This window comes from Podarcis liolepis (genome assembly GCF_965112155.1).
Source record: "Podarcis liolepis genome assembly, chromosome: 3".
NCBI lineage: Eukaryota > Metazoa > Chordata > Lepidosauria > Squamata > Lacertidae > Podarcis > Podarcis liolepis.
The window spans coordinates 93,300,081-93,322,287 of record NC_139557.1 but is presented as its reverse complement, the minus strand read 5'-3'; the positions used below and the strand labels follow the sequence as shown (position 1 = coordinate 93,322,287).

At 42.9% G+C, this 22,207-nt stretch overlaps 1 protein-coding gene and 1 long non-coding RNA gene across 4 annotated transcripts in view; one reads left to right on the top strand and one right to left on the bottom strand.

Moving 5' to 3' along the window:
* Positions 1-13,662, bottom strand: part of LOC310703683 — a 28,044-nt gene extending 14,382 nt beyond the window's left edge. Inside the window, exons 1-3 of one of the 3 annotated variants that reach the window (XR_014524303.1) lie at positions 12,895-13,569; positions 12,229-12,296; positions 11,212-11,765 (exon numbers count right to left, since the gene is read on the bottom strand). This is a non-coding gene — a long non-coding RNA (uncharacterized lncRNA). Of the gene's footprint in view, positions 1-11,211; positions 11,766-12,228; positions 12,297-12,894 lie in introns of those variants that run through there. The other 2 variants (XR_014524304.1, XR_014524302.1) reach the window with 2 other exon arrangements.
* A 101-nt stretch (positions 13,663-13,763) lies between these two features.
* LOC310703669 (sphingolipid delta(4)-desaturase DES1-like) lies at positions 13,764-20,542 on the top strand. The gene is made up of 3 exons (XM_083496164.1): positions 13,764-13,899; positions 17,029-17,771; positions 19,391-20,542. Exons 1-3 carry the CDS (start codon positions 13,818-13,820, stop codon positions 19,535-19,537), a joined length of 972 nt encoding a protein of 323 aa, XP_083352290.1. The 5' UTR covers positions 13,764-13,817; the 3' UTR covers positions 19,538-20,542.
* The last annotated feature ends 1,665 nt before the right edge of the window (positions 20,543-22,207 follow it).

Here is a 22,207-nt window from a genome sequence, read left to right as displayed (position 1 = left end):
CGCTAATCTCATTGCACCCTCGATAAACCTAGCAACCTTTGCTGTTGTCTGATCATTTTGATCTGATAAAAGAAAGAACAATGTGGCCGCAGATGGGCGGCCTGGGATGGTAAGTAAGAGTGGGGTGATGATCTCATTCCTCAGATCTTTATAAAGGGGACAGGACAGGAGAACATGAGCCACTGTTTCCAGATTGCCATCTCCACATGGGCAGAGTCGTTTCTCAGTTGGAATCTTTTGGTATCTGCCCTCCAGTACGGCAAAGGGCATCACATGTAATCTGGCCAGTGTGAAGGCACGTCTGTATTTTGGGATAGTTAATCTATACAAATATGGTGCCAGGGAATCAAACTGAGGAGGGGGAGGCATACCAAGGACTTTCTTAATTAAGGGTTCAAAAAAATAGGGGTCATTTTATACATGTGGCCGCCTTATAGGCAGAAAAATACAGTACTGTCGTACCTTGGAAACTGAACAGAATGCGTTCCAGAGGTCCGTTTGACTTCCATAGCATTTTACGTCAAAGATGCTGCTTCCAATTGGCTGCAGGAGCTTCCTGCAGCCAATCGGAAGCTGCGGAAGCCCTGCCAGACGTTCAGCTTCCAAAATAACATTTGCAAACCGGAACACTCACTTCTGGGTTTGTGGCGTTCGGGAGCCAGAACTTTTGACTGCTAAGGCGTTTGTCAGCCAAGGTACAACTGTACTTGTTTGCATTTGCATTTTAACTCATTAGTGCAAGGATTTCTGCTTGTGCAACACAATTCCCCACTTGCACCATGCACCCTCCCCAAATCTGCTCTAGAGGGTTGAGGGAACACCCTAGAAAGTGTAGGGGGCACGTGGGTGGGGGAGACCATTCCAATGTGAAAGCAGAAATCCTTGCACTAGCAGATTATTCCCTTACTGCTACTTTGAATGCAACCATTGCTGCTAGCTTTTTCAGGAAGCTTACTATCTTGGTGGCAAAAGACACACAGCAGTGAGACCAGATAGACTTTCCTGGAAATAATATGCCAGAGGTCTAGTGCTATGATGGAGGAGGCTGTGTCCCTCATGGCTCCCTGCTAGGTTTGTCATTTGAAGCAGTGATGCGCACAGCTGGACCTGATGTTCACAGGTGTAACTCGACACACAGGGAGGAGGAAAATACGGGAGAACCTGATTCTTGATAATACCTTTCAAAGCCCATAGCAGTTTAGAATCTAGGTAAGAATCGGAGCCTTTCAATGAGATTGCAACTAGACAAGGTAATGAAAATTAGTCCACAAGAATTATATACTTTGTTCAGCAAAGCCTGCTGCAATAGCCTGAGGGGGGTGTTTGAAACTGACCACCATTTCTTGACATACTTCTATGGCAAATGCTGACAACACTAGAAAGAGCAGTACAGTTCAGTGCATATGCAGTGGGCTTTTTAGCATCATAAATATATGGATAAAAAGATTTTCTACCAAGGTCCTTAGTAATGCTAAAGTAGATGTGGACAACCTTTGGTCACATTTAATGTAGGTGTTGGGAGCCCAAAAGAAGAGGAGGGCAGGAGGGGGGAGGAAACCTGACAATGGAAGGAGATGGAAGAAAAGGACTAGGTTCAGAGTGGCCTGTCCCTCCCCTGGCAATCTGAAGAACAGGGAGGAAGAGGTAAGTGTGTGTGTGTGCGTGCGTGCAGAGAGAAAGAGATGTCCTGACCACTGCTGGTATTCAGCCCCTTGCACATTACAGTAAAAGTGTACCCCACCCCAGCCAGTGTGGTGGTGTGGTTAAGAGCGGTCTCTCCTAATCTGGTGAACCAGGTTCGCTTCCCCACTTCTCCACATGCAGCTGCTGGGTGACCTTGGGCCAGTCACACTTCTCTGAAGTCTCTCAGCCCCACTCACCTCACAGAGTGTTTGTTGTGGGGGAGGAAGGGAAAGGAGAATGTTAGCCGCTTTGAGACTCCTTCAGGTAGTGATAAAGCGGGATATCAAATCCAAACTCTTCTTATGCTAGAGATCAAGAGTGAATATGCAATGCATATGTTCAGTATGGATGGCTATTCAGAAACGTGTCATAAGTTACAGCCAGAGGCCATCAAAGTGGTATACAAGATAAAAACAGGAGAAAATACTAAACCCAATTTCTAAAAGTAATAACATAATTTCTTGAAAGCAATAAAACCTATAGGTACATGGTATTACATGTGCATGTGAAGTTCACATTTTGCATATTTTCATGAAACTGATGGATGCCAAAAATATTCATAAAGTTAAAATCTAAAATTAGCTATCTGTTATCTGCTTGTAGTAATTCAGTATGATGCTCCTTGTGCGTGTTCTTGTTTGCAGGAAATGCTGCATTGGAAAGATAGGTTGCTTGTAAAAGACAACATCAGTCTGGCTGAGAGAGACTGCATACAAACCATATATTTAAAAAATATTTCCCCACCCCACCCCAAGAATTCTGGGAGCTGTAGTTTGTTAATTGTGCTGGGAATTATAGCTTTGTGAATTCCCAGGATTCTTGGAATTTTAAATGTATACACAGCCTGAAGAAAACAAACACGTTCATATGAAAAACCAATAGAAAGAGAAGGGAGGCAGAAAAAATTATAACATGGCATAAAACAAACCACTGGCCTGTGTTTTATACATTTTTGTGCTTTTTAAATACACCCCCACACCATTTACATCATAGATATACATAATCTTGTAAACTAGAGGCCAAGGGGAAAAAACAAATTTATTTCAACTTTGTACTGTCTGTTGTGGTCATACTGCCAAATCCAATTCCAAACATCTGTTTGAATTTGACAACCCAGCTCTCTCTTCCCAAATATTTTGATAGGTGCAGACCAGTATATGAGCTTCCTCAATAAACTCTTCTGATTTTCAGTAATTTCAGTAAAAAAAAAGATACTGTAAACTTATTTTTAGCTTTCATATGGTAGGCAGGCATCGTCTATGGATAAATATTTCTGCTTCTCTTTCATACAGTGGGAATGCTTCTGCTAAGGTGGTATCTGCTGTGACAGATGCACGAATAATGGAAAAACAAAGCATGCTTTCATCTTGAGAACTATTGTTCTTACTTGCATTGAAATGTGTGCAGATTTAAGTGATGAAGGCTGGAATGTTAAACATGTTTCATAGAGAGTAAGCCCCACTAAACTTTGAGAGCTTGATCTCTGAGTAAACATGCTTAAGATTGCTTTGGAAAAGTTCCAGTTAATTGACTAAGATGTTTCGAGTCAGGTGACACATTATTCTCAAGAGGCTGTGGCAGGGTATTTAGAGCACTCTGGCCTGGATCAAAAACCCATGAAAGTTATTCCAGTCTGGTGTATTTTAGGTTCTCCCCCGCCAATAGCGTTCCCCCATTCACCAAAGACACTGGTTTTAAACATACATGGAAAAGGTAGGGAATTTCTACTTTTCTACCACTCTTTAAACATCCTGTTCATAAATGCAACAGGACAGGATAAATAAGACATTTTAGTAGATAAAGACGCCAATACTGTAATGCAGGGGTCAGCAAACTTTTTCAGCAGGGGGCCGGTGCACTGTCCCTCAGACCTTGTGGGGGGCCAGACTATACTTTGAAAAAAATATATGAACAAATTCCTATGCCCCACAAATAACCCAGAGATGCATTTTAAATAAAAGGGCACATTCTACTCATGTAAAAACACGCTGATTCCCGGACCATCCACGGGCCAGATTTAGAAGGCGATTGCGCTGGATCTGGCCCCTGGGCCTTAGTTTGCCTACCCATGCTGTAATGTTTCATGTGAAAAAGAATACAGTTCTTCCTTTGTTATGATACCCAGAAAAGATGCTTCCACTTTGTAACAGTAGACTGTCTTCTTGAGAATTTAAGGATCATGGAAAATAAACCCTTAAACTCGATGTCATTATGTCCTCAGTCCCACCACATTCATCTCTTTCTGCTATAATCAGTAATTTCTCTGTCACAACAAATCTGGTATGACACATGCAAATTTACTCAGAAGCAAGTTCCACTGAGCTCAATGGGAGCTTCTCACTAGTTAGCGTGCATAGAATTGCAGCCTTAGCCTTCAAGGTGCTACAAGACTGTTTGTTCTTTTTATCTGTCTGTAGCCTCTGGAATTTTTAGATAAAGGAATTTTCGTCTGCGCAACTCTGGTGAAAGATGGAATATTGCCCATCTACTTAGTGTAAACATTCAGGCCTCTTTAGGCAAGTTTGCTTTTCCTATAATTTAGGACATGTAGAAACCTCTTGAGATCAGCAGTGTTGGTCTCCCCTGACAAGGTGGTAACTCTTAAAAATGCAGAGTTTAACTCAACAAATAGGCTTTAAAGCTTTTGTGGACTAGAGCTCACTACATCAGGTGCTCTTTCATGGCATATGCCACAAGATAATGATGCTTTTGCTGCAACTGACAGACATGTCTATTCCATTGGAAGTCGTTATTTAACTAGCACAGATAAGTGCTTTTTGAATTGGCTGTGAATAGGAAGGGATACTAATCAATATGCTAACTATTTTGCTTTAATTTCGTGTGTTAATAGGAACAGATATACTTGGGGCAAATACAAGGAGATAGGTTTTAAGTTACAGTCAGGTTTGATTTTGGGCAGAATTTTCACCTAGCTCATTTTTTTTACCCAATAGATGTTGTTCCATAGGTTGCCTCACTTCCTTGTGTGGCAAGTTATTATTTGCCAGCAAGTCACTACATTTCCTTTAGCCATTCCTAGATGATTAGATCTCATTTCTATTATAATGGAGTGTATGGTGTGTAAGGGGAGGGGTAGTATCTCTGGTGGGGGACATGTCATGCTGCTTCTGGGGTTGTTTGTCCACCTTTGGTCCCCACCCTGCACTCAGCTGTCACCTGGGTTAGGTGAGTTAGGGACTTTCCCTGTATGCGAAGACAAGCTCCAGAGGATTGAGCAGACAAGACCAATAGCGGGTCCAACTGTCAAGAAAGCAGTTTCTGCACCTGTTGTAGAGGGGAGTGAAGGGCAGATGGGCTTCATCAACCTGGGAAGGTAGCCCATCTAAGAGAAGCAAAACTGCTAAAGCTTCGCTGCCTTGCGGGATATCTTAGGAAGACGAAAAGGTTAAGGAGTAAATCCTTCACAGATCCAGAATGGAATCCCTAAAATGGTTTGAGTAGCACCTTGTACACCTTCTTCTGGCAACTCCTGCAGCCAAGCTGGTGCCAAATGTATTACTCTGCTTTCCTTTGGTCCACATTAGTGAGGCTGAGAGGGTGGTTTTGTCGTCTGGGCAGCCCACGACCTTCATACACACTTCCTAGGCTTGTGCCCCTGGGAGGTCACTTTGGTGCTGCTAATACAGTGGTTTGACTTCACCCCTGGAGGCACACTCCATTGTCCCCTGAGACAGACGGATGCCAACAAAAAATAATTATAATGATCTAACATGTATGCCAGCAACATAATTCCACAGTATGTATTATTTCTCATTTCCTACCTGTGCTTATAAAGAAAGCAGTAAAGAAAGTGATTGTTCCTATTTGACCATTAAGTCTTTCCCAGATTACCATTTCTGGTGCAAGAAATGTCTAGCGAGTACTGTTTTGTGCTTTTCTGTTTCCTCACATCCCCTTCAGGGGATAGAAAGGTTCAGCCTTACTCATGAGGCAACTCTTGAAGGGATGGAACCAAAGCTCTCTCCCACCCCCCACCACCATGTGATGTGTTTGGAACAAGATAATCCAATGATATAATCAGACTTCTTCCAACTATTTGAATAGTAGTTAAAAATTGTCAGCAGGCAATAAACGCTGCAAAGTTAAGAGATTTAAGTTTAGACCTGATCTGTTTTATTTAGAACACATACCATTCTCAAGCATGGTTGTCCTTTTATAGGAAAGTCTGAGACCATTGTTTCTCCATACATTTGTTGTTGTTGTTGTTGTTAATGCTTCACTTTTTCCCCTGACAGGCAGATTACAGATAAAAATAAGAACAGCTAAAAACATAGAACACAGATGGGGAGGGTGGAGTAAGCAGGTGGCAGAAAGAATGGAAATATTGGAGTGGGGTGGTGGAAACTCCAAAAATTTGAGATTGGAGAATGCGCAAAAAAGTATGCATTTCCTACAAAAGTGACACAAAGCACTCGATTCCTGAGTATGCTAAAGCTATCCAATGAAGCCGGCACAATATTTTGCACCACTCCTGTTCCCAGGAACATTGTGAAGGAGTGGTACATGTGGCTGAGCCCTGGGCTTTCTACTCTCTCTGCCCCTTTGAAAACGAATGGAAAAAAAATCTTAATTTGTTCATAAGCCACTATATTAGTTTCCCAGAGGCATCTAAATTAGAACATCCAAACTTCAAGCAAATATGTGCTTGAGTATTTTTAAGTACCTAGGCATGCTCCGGTCTCTTCCATAGAATTGATTCCAGGGCAGTTTATAAGGTTTTTTAAAAAAATATTGTGTGACAGTAAGGAAAAGAAGACAAGATTTAGGAACAGATCTTAGCAAAATCTTAGCGCCTCATTGCAACAGAAGAGTGAATGGAATAGAGATGTACAGCAGGGAAGTGGGATGGAATGTTGGGTAGAGTTAAAATGATATATAGGCAGAGAAATTAGAAACTTGAATGGAGGGTTGATGTGGGAACCAGAGAAAGGCTGAAGGGAAAAACAACAAGTGTGACACATAGTTAAAGTCCGTTAAGAAGGATTAGGATAATCAGTCTGGTTAGGGCAGGAAGCTAAGAACCCTGTAGGGAAGGAGTTTGTGGGTGGCACTGTGGTCTAAACCACTGAGCCTCTTGGGCTTGCCGATCAGAAGATTGGTAGTTTGAATCCCCACGACAGGGTGAGCTCCCATTGCTCTGTCCCAGCTCCTGCCAACCTAGCAGTTTGAAAGCATGCCAGTGCAAGTAGATAAACAGGTACCACTGCGACAGGAAGGTAAATGGCCTTTCTGTGTGTTCTGGTTTCCGTCATGGTGTTCCATTGCACCAGAAGTGGTTTAGTCATGCTGGCCACAGGACCCGAAAAGCTGTCTGTGGACAAACACCGACTCCTTCGGCCTTTCTATATGTCAGTAGGTGGCGGCAGCAAGTACCGTATTTTTCGGCCCATAGGGCACACCTAGTTTTTTGGGGGGGAAATAAAGGGAATTTTTTTTTTCCCAGCCCGAGCTTCCCCCGACCCCAGCCCCCAGAACAGGCAGCTCTCCACAAGCCGTGGGAGAGTTGCGCAGCTTGCAGAGAACTGCGCGAAGCCCGAAGCCTGGGGGGCGCTGAGCTCAGCGTGCCCCAGGCTTCTGGGTGCAGGCAGCTCTCCGCAAGCCGTGGGAGGGCTGCGCGAAGTCGCGCAGCTCTCCCATGGCTTGCGGAGAGCTTCCTGAAGCCTGGAGAGTGAGAGGGGTCGGTGCGCACCGACCCCTCTCGCTCTCCAGGCTTCAGCGAAAGCCTGCATTCGCCCCATAGGATGCACACACATTTCCCCTTCATTTTTGGAGGGGGGAAAGTGCATCCTATATTGCGAAAAATACAGTATGTTGAGGGAAGTTTGGGCTCAGTTGAGTAGCTGAGGGCCTTACAGATGAGTATCCAGGGTCAGCCTTTAGCAGAAAACCCACTGAACCTTATATTGATCCTAAACATCACTGGGCTTTTAAACTTTTTTTTAAAAAAAACAATATGGGAAGGTTCTCAACTCAGTAGTAGAGCACATGCTCTGTATGCAGCAGCCCTCAAGTTCAATTCACACCATCTCTAGGTAGAGCTGAGAGAAACTCATGTCTGAAAGGCTGAAGACAATACTGAGTTAGGTGGATGAGTGGTCTGACTCTGTATAAGGCACCTTCCTATGTTCCTACAATTGATCCTAAGAGCAGTGTCTGGGACATGCCACTTGTGGAACGTAATTAATGCAGTATGGAAAGAAGAAAAACATTTCAAAATTGAATGTACCTACATACACACTTTTAAAACCATTGCAAAACCAAACTATATTTAAAATGGCACATATCTGTTCACCTATGCATTAATCACTAAGATAAATTCCAGTACTAAACCTTATTTCCAACCCTTCCTTATCCCTAATTCAATGACCAGGTGGATGGAACAGTGCACCACTGAAACATACACTGCTGGGGAAAACTGACCTCTAAGAGAACTAGAGTTCTGGACGGTGGTATATAAGCTGTTAAATATTTTCACAAAGGAATTCTCCAGAGCTGTCACACAGCAAATAATCAACACAATTATTAAAGATACTATTCCATAGGTGTACATTTAACGGGGTGAAGCATGCATTCACTGCAAAATATTCCTAAATATTTGGAGGAAAGTGTATTCTATTCATCACAGTGATACCTGGTCCCTAAAAATACTGCTATATAATATCCAGAGCAATCAGTTCTGCTAGAATAACAAATACATTAGTACAGTGCCTATTTTAACGAGTGATTTCCTGAAAACTAAAATAACAGGAAATTGGAAAGAATGGTTTTGTAGCGCTGACTTTTTCTTTTGCAGATTGTTAAATGGAAAACAGCATAAGAATATAGATATTCTGCAGCAGAGAAGAAAGACATATTTTAGTTGTCTACTTCCTAACTTCATTGGGAAAAATAATTTATGAATTTTCCTATCTGCTGTGTTAGAATTAATTTTCTTCGAAGAATGTATAGTTCTGAAACTGTAGCTTCTCTGAATTAACAAATATGTTAACAGTAATCTTATTTTCACTTAGTAACAGAATAACATGCAGAGAAAGAATACAGGAAAAGGAATTTTAAGAATAAACCCCAACAAAAATAGGGTTGGAAGGTTTTTTTTGCAAATCTTTTTAATTTCTGGGTAATATTTTCTTCATGGTTGCACATTTTTATGTATTTGCCTAAGCTGTGTTTGCCTTCCAATGGACTGTGTATCTGAAATACATGACTATCCCTCATCATTTGCAATGTAACTTGCATGTTCTAGGTTACATATTCTGTTATTATTTTTTATTGTTTACAAGTGTTAGTCTTACATGGCTGCTGTGAGCTTAGCCATAGTTTGCTTAGTGTTGCATCTGAACCCAGGGCTCATGGTTTATTTTGTTCCAGACAAGCCATGAGCTGTAGCCAAGGTTTGTTCATGACTTGTTGCTCATGCTTTACCTGGGGAAGATAAACCATGATCTTGCATTTGGACATAACACTAAGCCAAACCATGGCTTTGCTTACAGCAGTGTAGCAGCAGGACAGAAAGAGGAGCAAAGTAGTTGTGAGCTTCCTTCTGGAATTCCATGTTTGTTCATTTGTGCTAAGCCATAGTTTGACTTCATGTCATAGGCAAATGAGGCTGGCATGTGCCATCTGCTGTCTTTGCACCAGGCAGGCAAGTTGCCATGTGGTCTGCACAAATTTCACATATCTATGTCTCCCATGATCAATTGACTCACACGGTACTAGGAGCCCTTCCTCCACTCCCTACAATATACAAGTGGATATCCGTGTGTGTCCCCCATGGAATAGGTCTCTTTTAATGGATCATTTCCTCCAGCCCTTCCCTGAGGCCCACATTTTTTGTGATAACCAAGGAGCAATCAACCTGTGAGTGAGATAGGGCTATCATGTCCCTGAAGGCTTTGTTCAGCAACCTCTCAAAGCTTCTGCAGCGGATAGTCATCATGCCTCTTTGCTTTCTACCTGCATAGCTGTCACTGTTATTTGCTCAGTTTGTTTACTTAGGACTGGTAAGATTTCTTCCAGGCAATACTTTGATTGGATGAAGTGAAATAAGAGGTGGGAGCAGTATATCATGCAGTGGTTACTTATTAAGTGCCCCTTATTTTAAGTAAGGGCTCTTAATTTTTTTTAAAAGGATTCTGGTACAAACTAGAAAAAGATAGGTTTATTTGAGCCAAACTTGAAGCAGGACTTTTTTACCCCGTTCCCCCCCCCCAAAAAAAATTGTGTTTTTTAAAGGTTTTCTTGGGTGAAAAAGTACATACATTGTCTCCATTTTCAGATCATAAAGTTCTTTCTGCAGATAAGTTATATATTAAATGTGAGATTTTACTACTGTATACAGTATAAAGTTGGGGGAGAGAAAAGGAGGGGGGAGAGAAGGGGGGCCTTCTATAAATGGTTAAGCCCTTATATGTTTGGTGTGATTCCTATGTGTACAGCTATACGTTAGCAGAGATGGATTGTGCGGCATATTTATTTCAGGGGAAATGAACAGCACATCACTTGCAATGATTCCAGACCTGCTCAGCTTGTGATGTGCCCAAGCCAATGCCTCAAGTTTTGCTATCCGAGGCATGCAGCCGAAATAGGTTTTTGAGACCCTAATATACAGGGCCTGTGTTTCATCCTGGATGTGCAAGTCTGTTCTATGCAGATACCACATTCTTCTAGGAAATCTCCATATACTTCATCAGGTGTGAAGAACACACCTTGTGCTCAGTTGTGTGCACTGGTAAATAAGTGGACACATGTGCTTGTTACATGTGACATGGCACGTTCAATGTGCTTTTGGTTTTCTTTATGGATGCCATCTCTCTCTGTGTGAAGCGACTTCGAGAAAGGCACACAACCAGCCTTTTATAAACGGTACTGTTTCTCCCTCATTCTAGAACATTACAGCACAATGAATGCTGTCTCAGAATTCCATCAAAACACAGGTACATGCTACGTTTAACATTTTGAACAGGTAGTCCAAGTTAATTGCTCTGTGCCTAGAGGGACTGGTTTGACTGTACAAACAAACCAAACAGTGGCTTGGAGTAGCAATGTTTTTAGGCGCACTAAAGAAGCAGCATGCAATCCATGAGGCTATGCAGGGCCCATTGTAATGACACCAAGACTGATGAAGTGAAACTTTCAGATTGTGTGGTAGAGCTGATTGGGGGCCTCAGTTGTTTTGGCCAGCCCTGCTTATGTAACCAGATGCAAGCATGTTCAAGGTTCCTACACCTTGAAAAGTTCCTGTAGAAAAATTGTGTGCGTATGAAGGAGGGCAAATGCATCCACAGACAAGTAGCTCCTTCCATTCCTCTGCCCCCCTCCATTGCTGGACCGCTGTATTACTTAAAAGAATTACACTGCTTTTTCTTAATTATCACCTATTTCTCTAAGCAATTTTCAGTGGGCTTACTTCTGTCTGTCAGGGATAGATAAAACTGGAGTATAGAAGAGAATTTAAAATTTCAACAGACTCAATAGAACTTCCAAGAAAATATGTGTAGGATGGGAGTGTTCATGTGAGATATGCCTTTATTTTTCTTTTAGACATTTACAAGTGGGATAAAGCTTTTGAAAATACAAATTAAAGATAAAGCAAAACAAAACAGATGTGAAAGGTAAGTTAACATAACATAACAGGCTGCACCACTGGTCAATATTTACATTGCGATGTGTCTTCCAATTCTGAGCTACAACTGCTTCTGCAGTCAAGAGTAAATGACTCAACAATTCTTTATGATTACGATCTAAATTTCTATCCACAAACATACTGAACATCATGAATGCTGGAGATGGATGTATCCATTGACCAGTAATCGCACAAATCTCTTGGCATACCAACTCCCAAAACACTCGTACCTGGGGACAATCTATCACATATGGAAGTATGTACCAACCATACCACAACCTCTCCAACACATAGGATAAGCATTAGGGTTTATCTAATGGGACGCGGGTGGTGCTGTGGTTTAAACCACTGTGCCGCTTGGACTTGCCGCTTGGAAGGTCGGTGGTTCGAGGTCCCGTGGCGGGGTAAGCTCCTGTTGTTCGTCCCAGCTCCTGCCAACCTAGCAGTTTGAAAGCACGTAGAGCAAGTAGATAAATAGGTACCGCTCCAGTGGGAAGGTAAACTGTGTTTCTGTGCGCTGCTCTGGCTTCACCAGAAGCGGCTTAGTCATGCTGGCCACATGACCCAGAAAAACTGTCTGTGGAAGTGGACAAATGCTGGCCCCCTCTGCCTGTTAAGCGAGATGAGCGGCGCAACCCCCGAGTCATTCGCGACTGGACTTAACTGTCAGGGGTCCCTTTACCTTTACCTTCCTTGGTGTCGAGTACAAATTATGCAGTATTTTCAGTATTATCTAGCAGCAGCAGATGTTGTTTTATATGGTGGCTTTAACCACAAAGCATTCCAGTCATTTATTCTATTTGTCTAACTAGCTCTTTCCCCCACAGTATATGTAGCAAATCATTTTACTCCTTATCAGATTCAAAGAGCCACCTATAAATGTTAGAAACCAGCCCTCTTACCACTCCTGAGTAACTCACGATCTCCTTTTCAAATGCTGTAAGTTGATGTGCAGCAGCCTCTAAGAGCACTGGGGATAAAAGAAATTAAAGTTGAGCCTGCAGTATCCAAGTGCACATTATAGGTCAGGGGCAGGCAACCTAAGGCCCATGGGCCGGATGCGGCCCAATCACCTTCTAAATCCGGCCCGCGGATGGTCCGGGAATCAGTGTGTTTTTACATGAGTAGAATGTGTCCTTTTATTTAAAATGCATCTCTGGATTATTTGTGGGGCATAGGAATTTGTTCATATTTTTTTTCAAAATATAGTCTGGCCCACCACATGGTCTGAGGGACAGTGGACTGGCCCAGGGCTGAAAAAGGCTGCTGACCCCTGTTATATGTTCTAACTGGTTTCTCAAATCTCCCATAGTCATTATTCTGTTTGACAATCAATCAGCCTATCCATGATACCCAGGTTCTGCCTTTCACATCGGGTTACATAATCAAAAATCAAACTTTTTGATTATTTACCGCGTGTGTGTGTGTAATTAAATTTGTATACTGCTCTTCTTCTGCAGATCCCAGGGGTATTTCACGAGATAAAAATACAAGATAAAAAAACAACAAGTTCGTTAAGTTTCTTGGCGATTTGGACCCCTAAATACTGAAAAATGGTGCACGCTTACTTGTAAGGTAGGCATGCCCAGAATTGAGATAGAGATAAAGGCACCCAGCAGCGGCTTCTGCTACTGCAGCTGAGAGACAAGAAGTCCTTCCCCGGGGGAGTTTCCCTTCGGGGCTGACTTTCGAAGCCAAGAGAAGGTGCCAAGCTGAACCTGTGGCTTAGCAGCGCGAAACCTTTAGGGGCGCCATTGCAGACGCCGAGAGAAATGTTGAAGAACAGTTCTCAAAAGTGCGGAGTTGTTTTCTGGTGGTGAAATAAGTTTGGCAACGGAGCCAGGAAAGAGGACAAAGCAGACGTGGCTGACTGTCTTCCGAAACTCAGCCGGGCCTCCTCTTGTCTCTCTCTCCCAACCTTCAGGGAACTAACCGACTTTCCTGCCTGAAACGACAGCCTTCCTCCCCCGCGTCACTCGCTCCCTCAGCCCTACTTCACTTCACCACGTTAATAACGTACTATTACCTTAACGCGAGTATAAATTACAATAAATGTCAGGGGCAATTCACGGTGTTGTGTCATTATTATAATCAAGGCTAGCGTGGTTAACATAAAGGTGCTTCCCTTGAAGGAAGCCGCCACGGCGTTTGAGCGGGGAGAGAGAAACGCACACAAAGAAGGAGGGCAAAGCCCATATTCGAAAACCTCAATTCTAACTCCCCCCCCCGCACCCCGCCTCCTCCTCCAGACGCGGCTGCTAATCTGCTTCCGTGACGTCACCGCTCATGGCAGCCAATGAGCTTGTGCTAAGGGGGACCTGGTACCGGCGGGAGGGGCGGGAGCTCCTCCTCCTCCTCCTCCTCTTCTTCTTCTAGATGAGAAGCAGCAGCAGCAGCCCCGGCCGAGCAGCGGATTGCTGGCAGAGGCGTCTGGAGGGGTTGGACATAGCAGGCCGAGGAGAGGCGACGGGGCTGGGTCCGCGGAAGAGCCATGGGGAACACCGTGGCTCGGGAGGATTTCGAGTGGGTTTATACGGACCAGCCGCACGCGGATCGGCGCAAGGAGATCCTAAGTAAGTGCGCACTTTCGCCGCCTGCCGCTCCCCTTTTGGTCTCGTCTTCCTCTCTCTCCCCCGTTTCGCTGCGATGCCTTTTTTTGGGCGAAGGCGCTCGAGTCCTCCTTCTGCCCGCTCCTTGGCTCCCGAGGAGGCCGGGCGTGGCGGGCAGACGCCTCCCGGTCTTGCTCCCGGCCTCCGCCCTTGGCGCCCCGCACCGACGCCTCTTGTCTTCGGAGGAGGAAGCCCCGACTTTGGCTTTCTCGGCGGAATTCCCCACCCGGCCGACGGCGCTCCCTCCTTTGGGTCTTGGGTGATGGGGAGAGGAGTTCCCAGGGTTGGAGGGGAGCGAGCTGCCAACATCTGGAGAGACGCAGTGCGTCACATCCGAAGGCCTGGGGCCGGCCACCCGTTACAAGCACGTTGCTGCTTTCCTTTCCCTTGTCCCCCCGGCACGCCGCTTTTTCTCTTTTCAGTTTCGAAATCTGCCTGCGCATAATATGCGGGGAGGTGGTTCAAAGCGACCTTGGTTAACTGAGGACTTCGCCATGCCCAGCTGGTGCTTGGTGGCAGCCAAACAGGCTTTGAAATGGTTTTCGCAGGGTGCAGTGCTTTTGCCAACATGAAGTCTGATGGGATCTTTAGATAAAAAGAGGTACAGTGGTACTTCGGGTTACATACGCTTCAGGTTACAGACTCCGCTAACCCAGAAATAGTACCTCGGGTTAAGAACTTTGCTTCAGGATGGGAACAGAAATCATGTAGCAGCGGCAGCAGGAGGCCCCATTAGCTAAAGTGGTGCTTCAGGTTAAGAACAGTTTCAGGTTAAGAATGGACCTCCGGAATGAATTAAGTACTTAACCCGAGGTACCACTGTATATAAATTGGAATAAATGCTGATGGTGGTGGCTTTCAAATTTCCTACTGGCGGAGGACACTCCCCGGCTCCCCATCTTTGATTCTTACTTTTGGAGCTCTCATCTGTTTCCTGTTTCCAGGGAACGTTCTAAGGTGGACTTTGATGTGTAGGACTGGGTAGGCCTACTAGACCTAGATGTTGCAATGGCAAATGTGGTAGTAACTTGGAATGTCCAAACATTCTGTGGGTTGTGAGAGAAGATAAAAGAAAGGGAGAAGTTGTTCTTCATACCCTGCTGTTAGTGCTGCCCTCAGTGATGTGCTCAAAGTGTACCCTGGACAAAATGACTAAAATATACCCCCACGCTGAAGGGCGTGGAAAGGACAACGTCTGCTTTTACTATATAATAGAATGTGGGTTTAATTCCTCGGTCAGCTAGCTTTTCAGTAGGCTGTCTCTCTATGAAGGAATGGATGGCTGTAGTCTAGTTTGCAGGCACAATTTAAAATGGTCTGCCAACAGGCTGCAAGAGGGGTCACTTTACTTTTGCCACTGGCATTCTGTAGCTGGATTTAGCCAAGTGAGTGAAGTTGCTCAACCATCTCAGTTTCTTGATGGAGGAAAAGTGTGGGAGACCCTGTCCCTGTATTTGGAAGCTCAGGTTTTAGGTTGATCGTAGAGATTTCTTTCACATGCCAAGGTGTTTGATACTCTTGGTTAGCAAACGAGAAGCTAGGAGAGTGGGGTGGCCCTGAGCATTATTAGTTAAACAGCATGCTTCTAGCCCTTTTGGTTCCTGAGAAGCATCAGTAGGAGACAACGATCAAATTATACACTAAAAATGCCGTTCACAAGTACACATGTCTCTTTCTATTTCCTTTGTCTCAAAAAAAAAAAAAAATCAGACTCCTGGTGTACAAACCTATTATGCAACTGTGTATGCAAATATAAACCAGCTTATTTTAGTAGCAGGGCAGTCCAATTTTTCATACCAAGTAGGAGTACTTTGACATGGAACCAGTGGGCCGCACACTGCCTTCCGAAAGCTGGCTAAGGGAGGCACTGGGCTTTGGGAAGGAGTCACAAGGCTCTGGCACGGTCCTAGAGCCTTCCCACCTTTTCCCAAAAGGTTAAAAAGTGCTAACTAGGCTTTGGGAAGGAGGTGGGACAGGAGGGCTCAAGGACCCTGCAAGAGCCCTTATTTCTCCTTCCCAAAGCCCTGCACCTTGCTTACCTTGTTTTGGGAAAGTGTGTGTGGGGGGAGAGAGTAAAATGTTGCTGAGGGCTGCCATAAAAGCCACTTCACTTCAGACCACCCAGTTCTACTATGTGAATTTGTCTACAGAATCAATATTTTTTTCTTGTGCAGAATGGAGAGTTTCTGGGTTGCTTGTATCACTGAAGACTTTTTGTTAGACACAGAGGGTGGCATCAACTACATTTTACCTGCAGTGGACCTATCAAAATTAATGAACACAACTAAGCTAGGTCCATCAACTTCAATGGGTCTACTATTCAGGAAACTTAGTTTGAGTGCCACCTAGAGTGTGGAATTTAAGTTGGTGCTGAGGAGATTGCTCTTGTTAGTTAAACCTCTTTTTTGCTTGCATGATGAAACAATCTCCCTACTCCTCCCCGTGTGTGTTGTTCTGTGGGCTCTCCTGAATCCCTCTCCCCAAACAGTTTGGAGGGACGAGAGAAAAGCCTTCCTATGCTAGTGAGAGTTGTTGACCTGACTCCTGCCACAGCAACTGATGTCTTCAGTATACTCATAAAGACCACTCCCAATAACTTCATGTAGATACTAAATAGTATTGAGGACAAAATACTGTCCTGTGACACAACTGCTTGTGGTGGACACACATATAATCTAATGCCATTCTCTGAATCCTGCTCTGTAATGAGTGGAACCAATGTGGAATTGTGCCCCAGCTCATGAAGATGATCCCAGAGTACAACATGGTCGATTGTATCAAAAGCCACTGAGAGATCAACAGGGTTGCAGTCCCCTTGTCTATCTCCCAAATATGGACCTCTGTCAGGGCAACTAAGGCTGATTCCATCCCAAACTGGGCCTGAACCATTATGGCAGTGATGCTGTTGTTGTGCCTGTACTTCATTCATGTGGTTTTTACAGTAGACTGCAGAGTTGTACTAAAGCACCCTGTATATATTCAAACTTTTAACATGTATAGAATCCAATTATAAGACTCAGTTGTGGTATGATCTTCAAAGAGTATTTGTCTATTGACAGCAGTTATTGAAAATTTCTCTTTTCCTCCCAACAGGTAAACATCCAGAAATAAAAACTTTGATGAAACCAGACTACAACTTGATCTGGATAGCTACACTGATGGTCCTTGCACAGCTAGTTGCCCTTTACCTAGTTAAAGATTTGGAGTGGAAATGGGTTATATTTTGGTCATATGTGTTTGGCAGTTGTCTTGATCATTCTATGACTCTGGCTATTCATGAGATTGCCCACAACAGTGCCTTTGGCAATTGTAAACCTCTGTGGAATCGATGGCTTGGAATGTTTGCCAATCTCGCACTTGGCATCCCCTACTCTGTATCCTTCAAGAGATATCACATGGATCACCATCGTTATCTTGGCGGTGAAGGAGTTGATGTGGACATTCCTCTTCCCATTGAAGGATGGTTTTTCTGTACCCGTTTTCGAAAATTCTTTTGGATTATTCTCCAGCCCCTATTCTATGCTATTCGGCCTCTTTTTATTAATCCCAAACCAATCTCTCGACTTGAAATAATGAATTTGTCAATTCAGTTTCTCTTTGATATTATGGTATACTATGTCTTTGGAGTAAAATCACTTGTCTACCTGATAACAGCAGCTGTGCTTGGGCTAGGCTTGCACCCTATTTCAGGACACTTCATAGCCGAACATTACATGTTTTTAAAGGGATATGAAACATATTCCTACTATGGTCCGCTTAATAAACTTACATTCAACGTTGGCTACCATAATGAACACCATGACTTCCCTAATGTTCCTGGAAAAAACCTTCCACTGGTGAGTACATTATAGTGTCCATTTACAACTAGTTACTTTCCTGGAGTTAAGCAACTCCATTTTAAATGAATGGATTGCTGGTATTCCACCACAGTGTGGTGATTTGCTGATGTAGGTTGGCAAATATATTAAGGCTGTAAATGTTGGTTAAAGTGGTTTATCTTGATCCAAAGCATATTTTCAGACCAGTATTTAGAACCATAGCAATAGGCTAAACACAATACCTTATGTCAACTAGAATATCATATTACTTCAGGCCAATGATATATATTCAGCTACTAATACATTTACGGAGGTTGTTTAGCTGCAGAAATGTGGTCGTTGCTTCTAATGCTTAAAGCTCAGACACAGCTGGATAGACTATTAATGTTGACTCCTTTGCACAGCCTCAAAGCTGACCTTGAAACATAACCTGTTACTTCTACAAAACGGCCTTAGTGTTTGTTTAACCACCTCCTCTTCAAAGGAAATATACTTTTTGTACCTGCTACAGTGGTGCCTCGCAAGAGGAAATTATTCCATTCCGTGGGTCTCTTCGTCTTGTGGTTTTTTCGTCTTGCGAAGCACGGCTATTAGCGGATTAGCGGCTTTAAGAAAAAGGAAACAAACTCGCAAGACGTTTCGTCTTGCGAAGCAAGCCCATAGGGAAATTCGTCTTGCGGAACAACTCAAAAAACGGAAAACTCTTTCGTCTTGCGCGTTTTTCGTTTTGTGAGGCATTCGTCTTGCGAGGTACCACTGTACCTGACTAGGAAGTTATGCAGTGAATGAATGTTGGCTATTGCATGTATGACCAGCGCCCTAAAGCTGCATTCTGTCTGTGCAGGTTTTTTAAAAGTTTTTTTTAAAACCCCTCCTATTTTGGGTATATTAGTCATTTTCAGTAGTTGTTTGTCTTTGTTGTGCTTTAGGGATAAAAAGCACTGTCAAGTGATTGGCTCAAGAGTGGAAAACTGCTAGCCCCCTGCATTTGTGAGGTTGCAATTTCCATTCTTCCTCTGCAGGCATGACCAGCGACTAGGGATGATGGGAACTGTAGTAACATCTGGAATGCCACTGGAAGTTGTAGTAACATCTGGAAGGCTCCCAATCCCTGCTTTAGATCTTTTAAAGTTGAAGAGGAATGTTTATTTCAAATTCATAATATTGTTTTTCTCTAATTTATGTTAATATATCATTTATGTTCCTAAGTGGTGTACATAAAAACCATAGAAAATGGGACAATGAAAGAATACAAGGTATCATAAAATCTAATACTATAGTAAATGTGTAAAGGAACAAGGAAGTCTTAGTTGTGGGCTGGCAGTTCAGCAGGAAAGACTACCTGTCTAATCTCAGTTGGGATGGAGTTCCACAGCTTTGCACCAATCATGCTGAATTCACTGCTTCCAGTAGTTACTAGTTGTACAACTGAGCTACAAGGGACCTCCAACAGGGACTTCTCCAAAGATTGCAGAGGTCAAGCAAGGATATAAGGGACCAGGCAGTGTAGTTCTGTGGGTAGACTCATGTGCTTGGTATGTTAAAATGAGGTGGGGTTACTGCTTCCAAAACTGGCTATTTAATGTCTAGCTGACAAAACTTTTTTTCTAAATAACACTGGGTTTTTTTAATTGCAGCTGAAGAAAATGGCCCCTGAATACTATGAACATCTGCCACAGTATAACTCCTGGGTAAAGGTGCTTTATGATTTTGTGATGGATGACACTATCAGCCCCTATTCACGCATGAAAAGGCATTTAAAAGGTGAAGTGAAATTGGAGTGAAAAAAAATTCCTCTGCTGCCTCCAAGGACATAGACTCATGGAAGCTGGTACAAAGGTTTCGTTTGATCAGGATGTATTTGCTTTGTATCTTAACCTAGTCTGGACTATGAATATATATGGATTACAATCTAGAACAAGATCTCTGAATTAAAATATTGCTGGAAATAGAACATTCCAAGCTATTTGCTTTATTTTGTATAATTAAAGTTTAAAATATAACTTGCTGTATGCACAATGCTAGTATTAATGTTACATAATGTGTTTCATTTGCTACTCACTCGAACACTGGATTGTTCTTCAGGCCATTAATGTACCAGTGGTGTATCTTGGTTATTTTGAACTTGCTGCCACAACTTTGGCTCTTCAGTGTTTTGCTGACAAAACATTAATTTCCAAATTAAATTGCAGAATTGTTTTAGTTAGTGTAGATGCTGGAAAAAATGGCTGACTGCAACTCCTTCTAAATTGAGGTATGTCTTGGCCAATCCAAGTGCTAACCTAACTGATGGATTTACAATTGCTGCTATAAAGTATATATCCATTAAATCATGCTAGTGTTCATATAACTTCAAAATAGACAGGGATATGAATACCAACTTTTGACTGCCTATGCTCTACATTTCATTAAGCTAAATTATCATTTCCTGCAGCAGGCCCATTTCCCTGAGTATAGCTCTGCATTCCTTCTTTTCTGCATCTGTACAAAAGTGCTATGCCCTGCCTTCAAACTGATGCTTCTTTGCAAACAGACTAGATCTCCTGAAGTTTAGAAACAGAATAGTAGAGCCTACGTGTGTCGTGGTAACCATCTTGCGCTCTCTTAGCTGGGGCAAGAGCTGGAGTGTCGGTTGTTGACAGCAGGTAGCAAGTTTATAAAAGGTATAAAACATTGACTATGAGAATGCAAGTACCTCCTATAAAGAAGTATATGAAAGCTGTTTTTTTATTTAAAAAATCAAGCTCTTGGGCACTTGAATAAAGATGATATTAGTGAAGTTTAACAAATGTGTGGAATGTTCTTGAGGAAAGCAAATTCTATCTGCTTCCTTATCTCTGGGAAGCAGAGGATTTTCTCGTGATTATGCAATGTTTTTAAAGCTGTGTCAGTTATATAGGCAGCACATTTATGCAACTTAATTAATGCGTTACACCTACAGATCCTTGCATGCAGCAATAAACTTGGTGCACTGCAGTGAGGATCTTTTTATTGTCACAGTAATTCATTACTGGTGGATTAAAGTACAGATTTTGCGGGGGCTTGTCTTGAGTCTTGCTTCAGCTATTTCATCCAAAATTACCTAGCCTCCCTTTGTTTTAGTCATACTTGTAAAACCTGCAAGGTAAGGAACATGCAATTTTTTAAACCAAACATGCAAGCTTCTTCAAAATTATCCCCACAAACAGCTATTTTCCCTTTAGTTGTCACTATTTCTCTTTAGTTTGGCACATTTCCCAGAAAAAGGAAGCAAGCCAGTAAACCTGTGGCTCATTTGCGCTTCAGACTGCAAACGAGCTCCTCGCTGCTCCCCCACTCCCCAGATTCCTACACATAGAAAACTAGAATGGCAGAGAGAGATCCAGGCCAGAATGTTACTCTTGCTTTTGTTGGAATTATATGAATCCTCATCTGGAGTCTAAAGCGGTGCAGTCTAAACTAGGTTACTACCTCTTCTGCTGTTAATGTGAGAACTACACTGCTTCCCAGGAGTCAATTGTGGAGCAGTTGTTTCAGTCATAATGTACAATGGAAATCTAAAGCAGTTAACAGATGTCAACCCACTGATCTAATGGGACTCTTGTTTTCCCAACTATCAACTTCATCAAGCGCCTACTCTTGTAGCCTACCAGAGAAACATAATGCTGTACCTTCCAGATTGTACTACAAACTGCAGTTGCAACTGGCCGTTCCTCATCTGCAGCAGCAGTTGAAAGTCGTCTGGATTAAAGAGGAAGTTGGAGCTCGTGATGTATTTCAAGCAGAAACTGAATTTCAACTATGCCTCGATACAATCTGCACGTGTGACTTGTTTTACAGAAACGCATGCTGGCTCTTAGTAACCACAACATCCTTTTCTAAGTGCCCACAGACCAACTGCTTAATTATCTGTTCTTGGACCTTTCCAGGTATCAAAAGTCAACCTGACCAGTCAGTTGCTGCTGTTATATAAATTTAATTAGTTAATAATAATAACAACAATAATATTACCCATCCACAGGGCGGTTTACTATATAAAGTTGTTGGACTTGAAACAATTTGCTTGGGTCCTCCCCATGAGTCTCATCCCACCAAGTTTCAGCAATGCCTGTTACATCATATTTGCCACCCTGCATTAAGAATACAGGTTAATCTTGTTCAGATTAATCCCATGCTCTATGCGTTAGTATAATAATAATAATAATAATAATTTTTATTTATACCCCGCCCTCCCCACCCAAGGGCGGGCTCAGGGCAGCTAACAAGCAATAATAAAAACAAGTTGAATGAATACAACTTAAAACAACATTAAAATATTGAAACATTAAAATATTGAAACATTAAAATGCAGCCTCATCACAGGAGGAGAAAGGAAAAAGAAAGAGGGGAAAGGAATCAGACTGGCTCCAAGCCAAAGGCCAGGCAGAACAACTCTGTCTTACAGGCCCTGCAGAAAGAAATCAGATCCTGCAGGG

Coding starts and splice junctions, on each gene's coding strand:
- LOC310703669 (XM_083496164.1), top strand. CDS start 13,818: ATGGGGAACACCGTGGCTCGGGAGGATTTCGAGTGGGTTTATACGGAC. Junction 13,900..17,028: donor TCGGCGCAAGGAGATCCTAA/GTAAGTGCGCAC, acceptor TCCTCCCAACAG/GTAAACATCCAGAAATAAAA. Junction 17,772..19,390: donor CTGGAAAAAACCTTCCACTG/GTGAGTACATTA, acceptor TTTTAATTGCAG/CTGAAGAAAATGGCCCCTGA.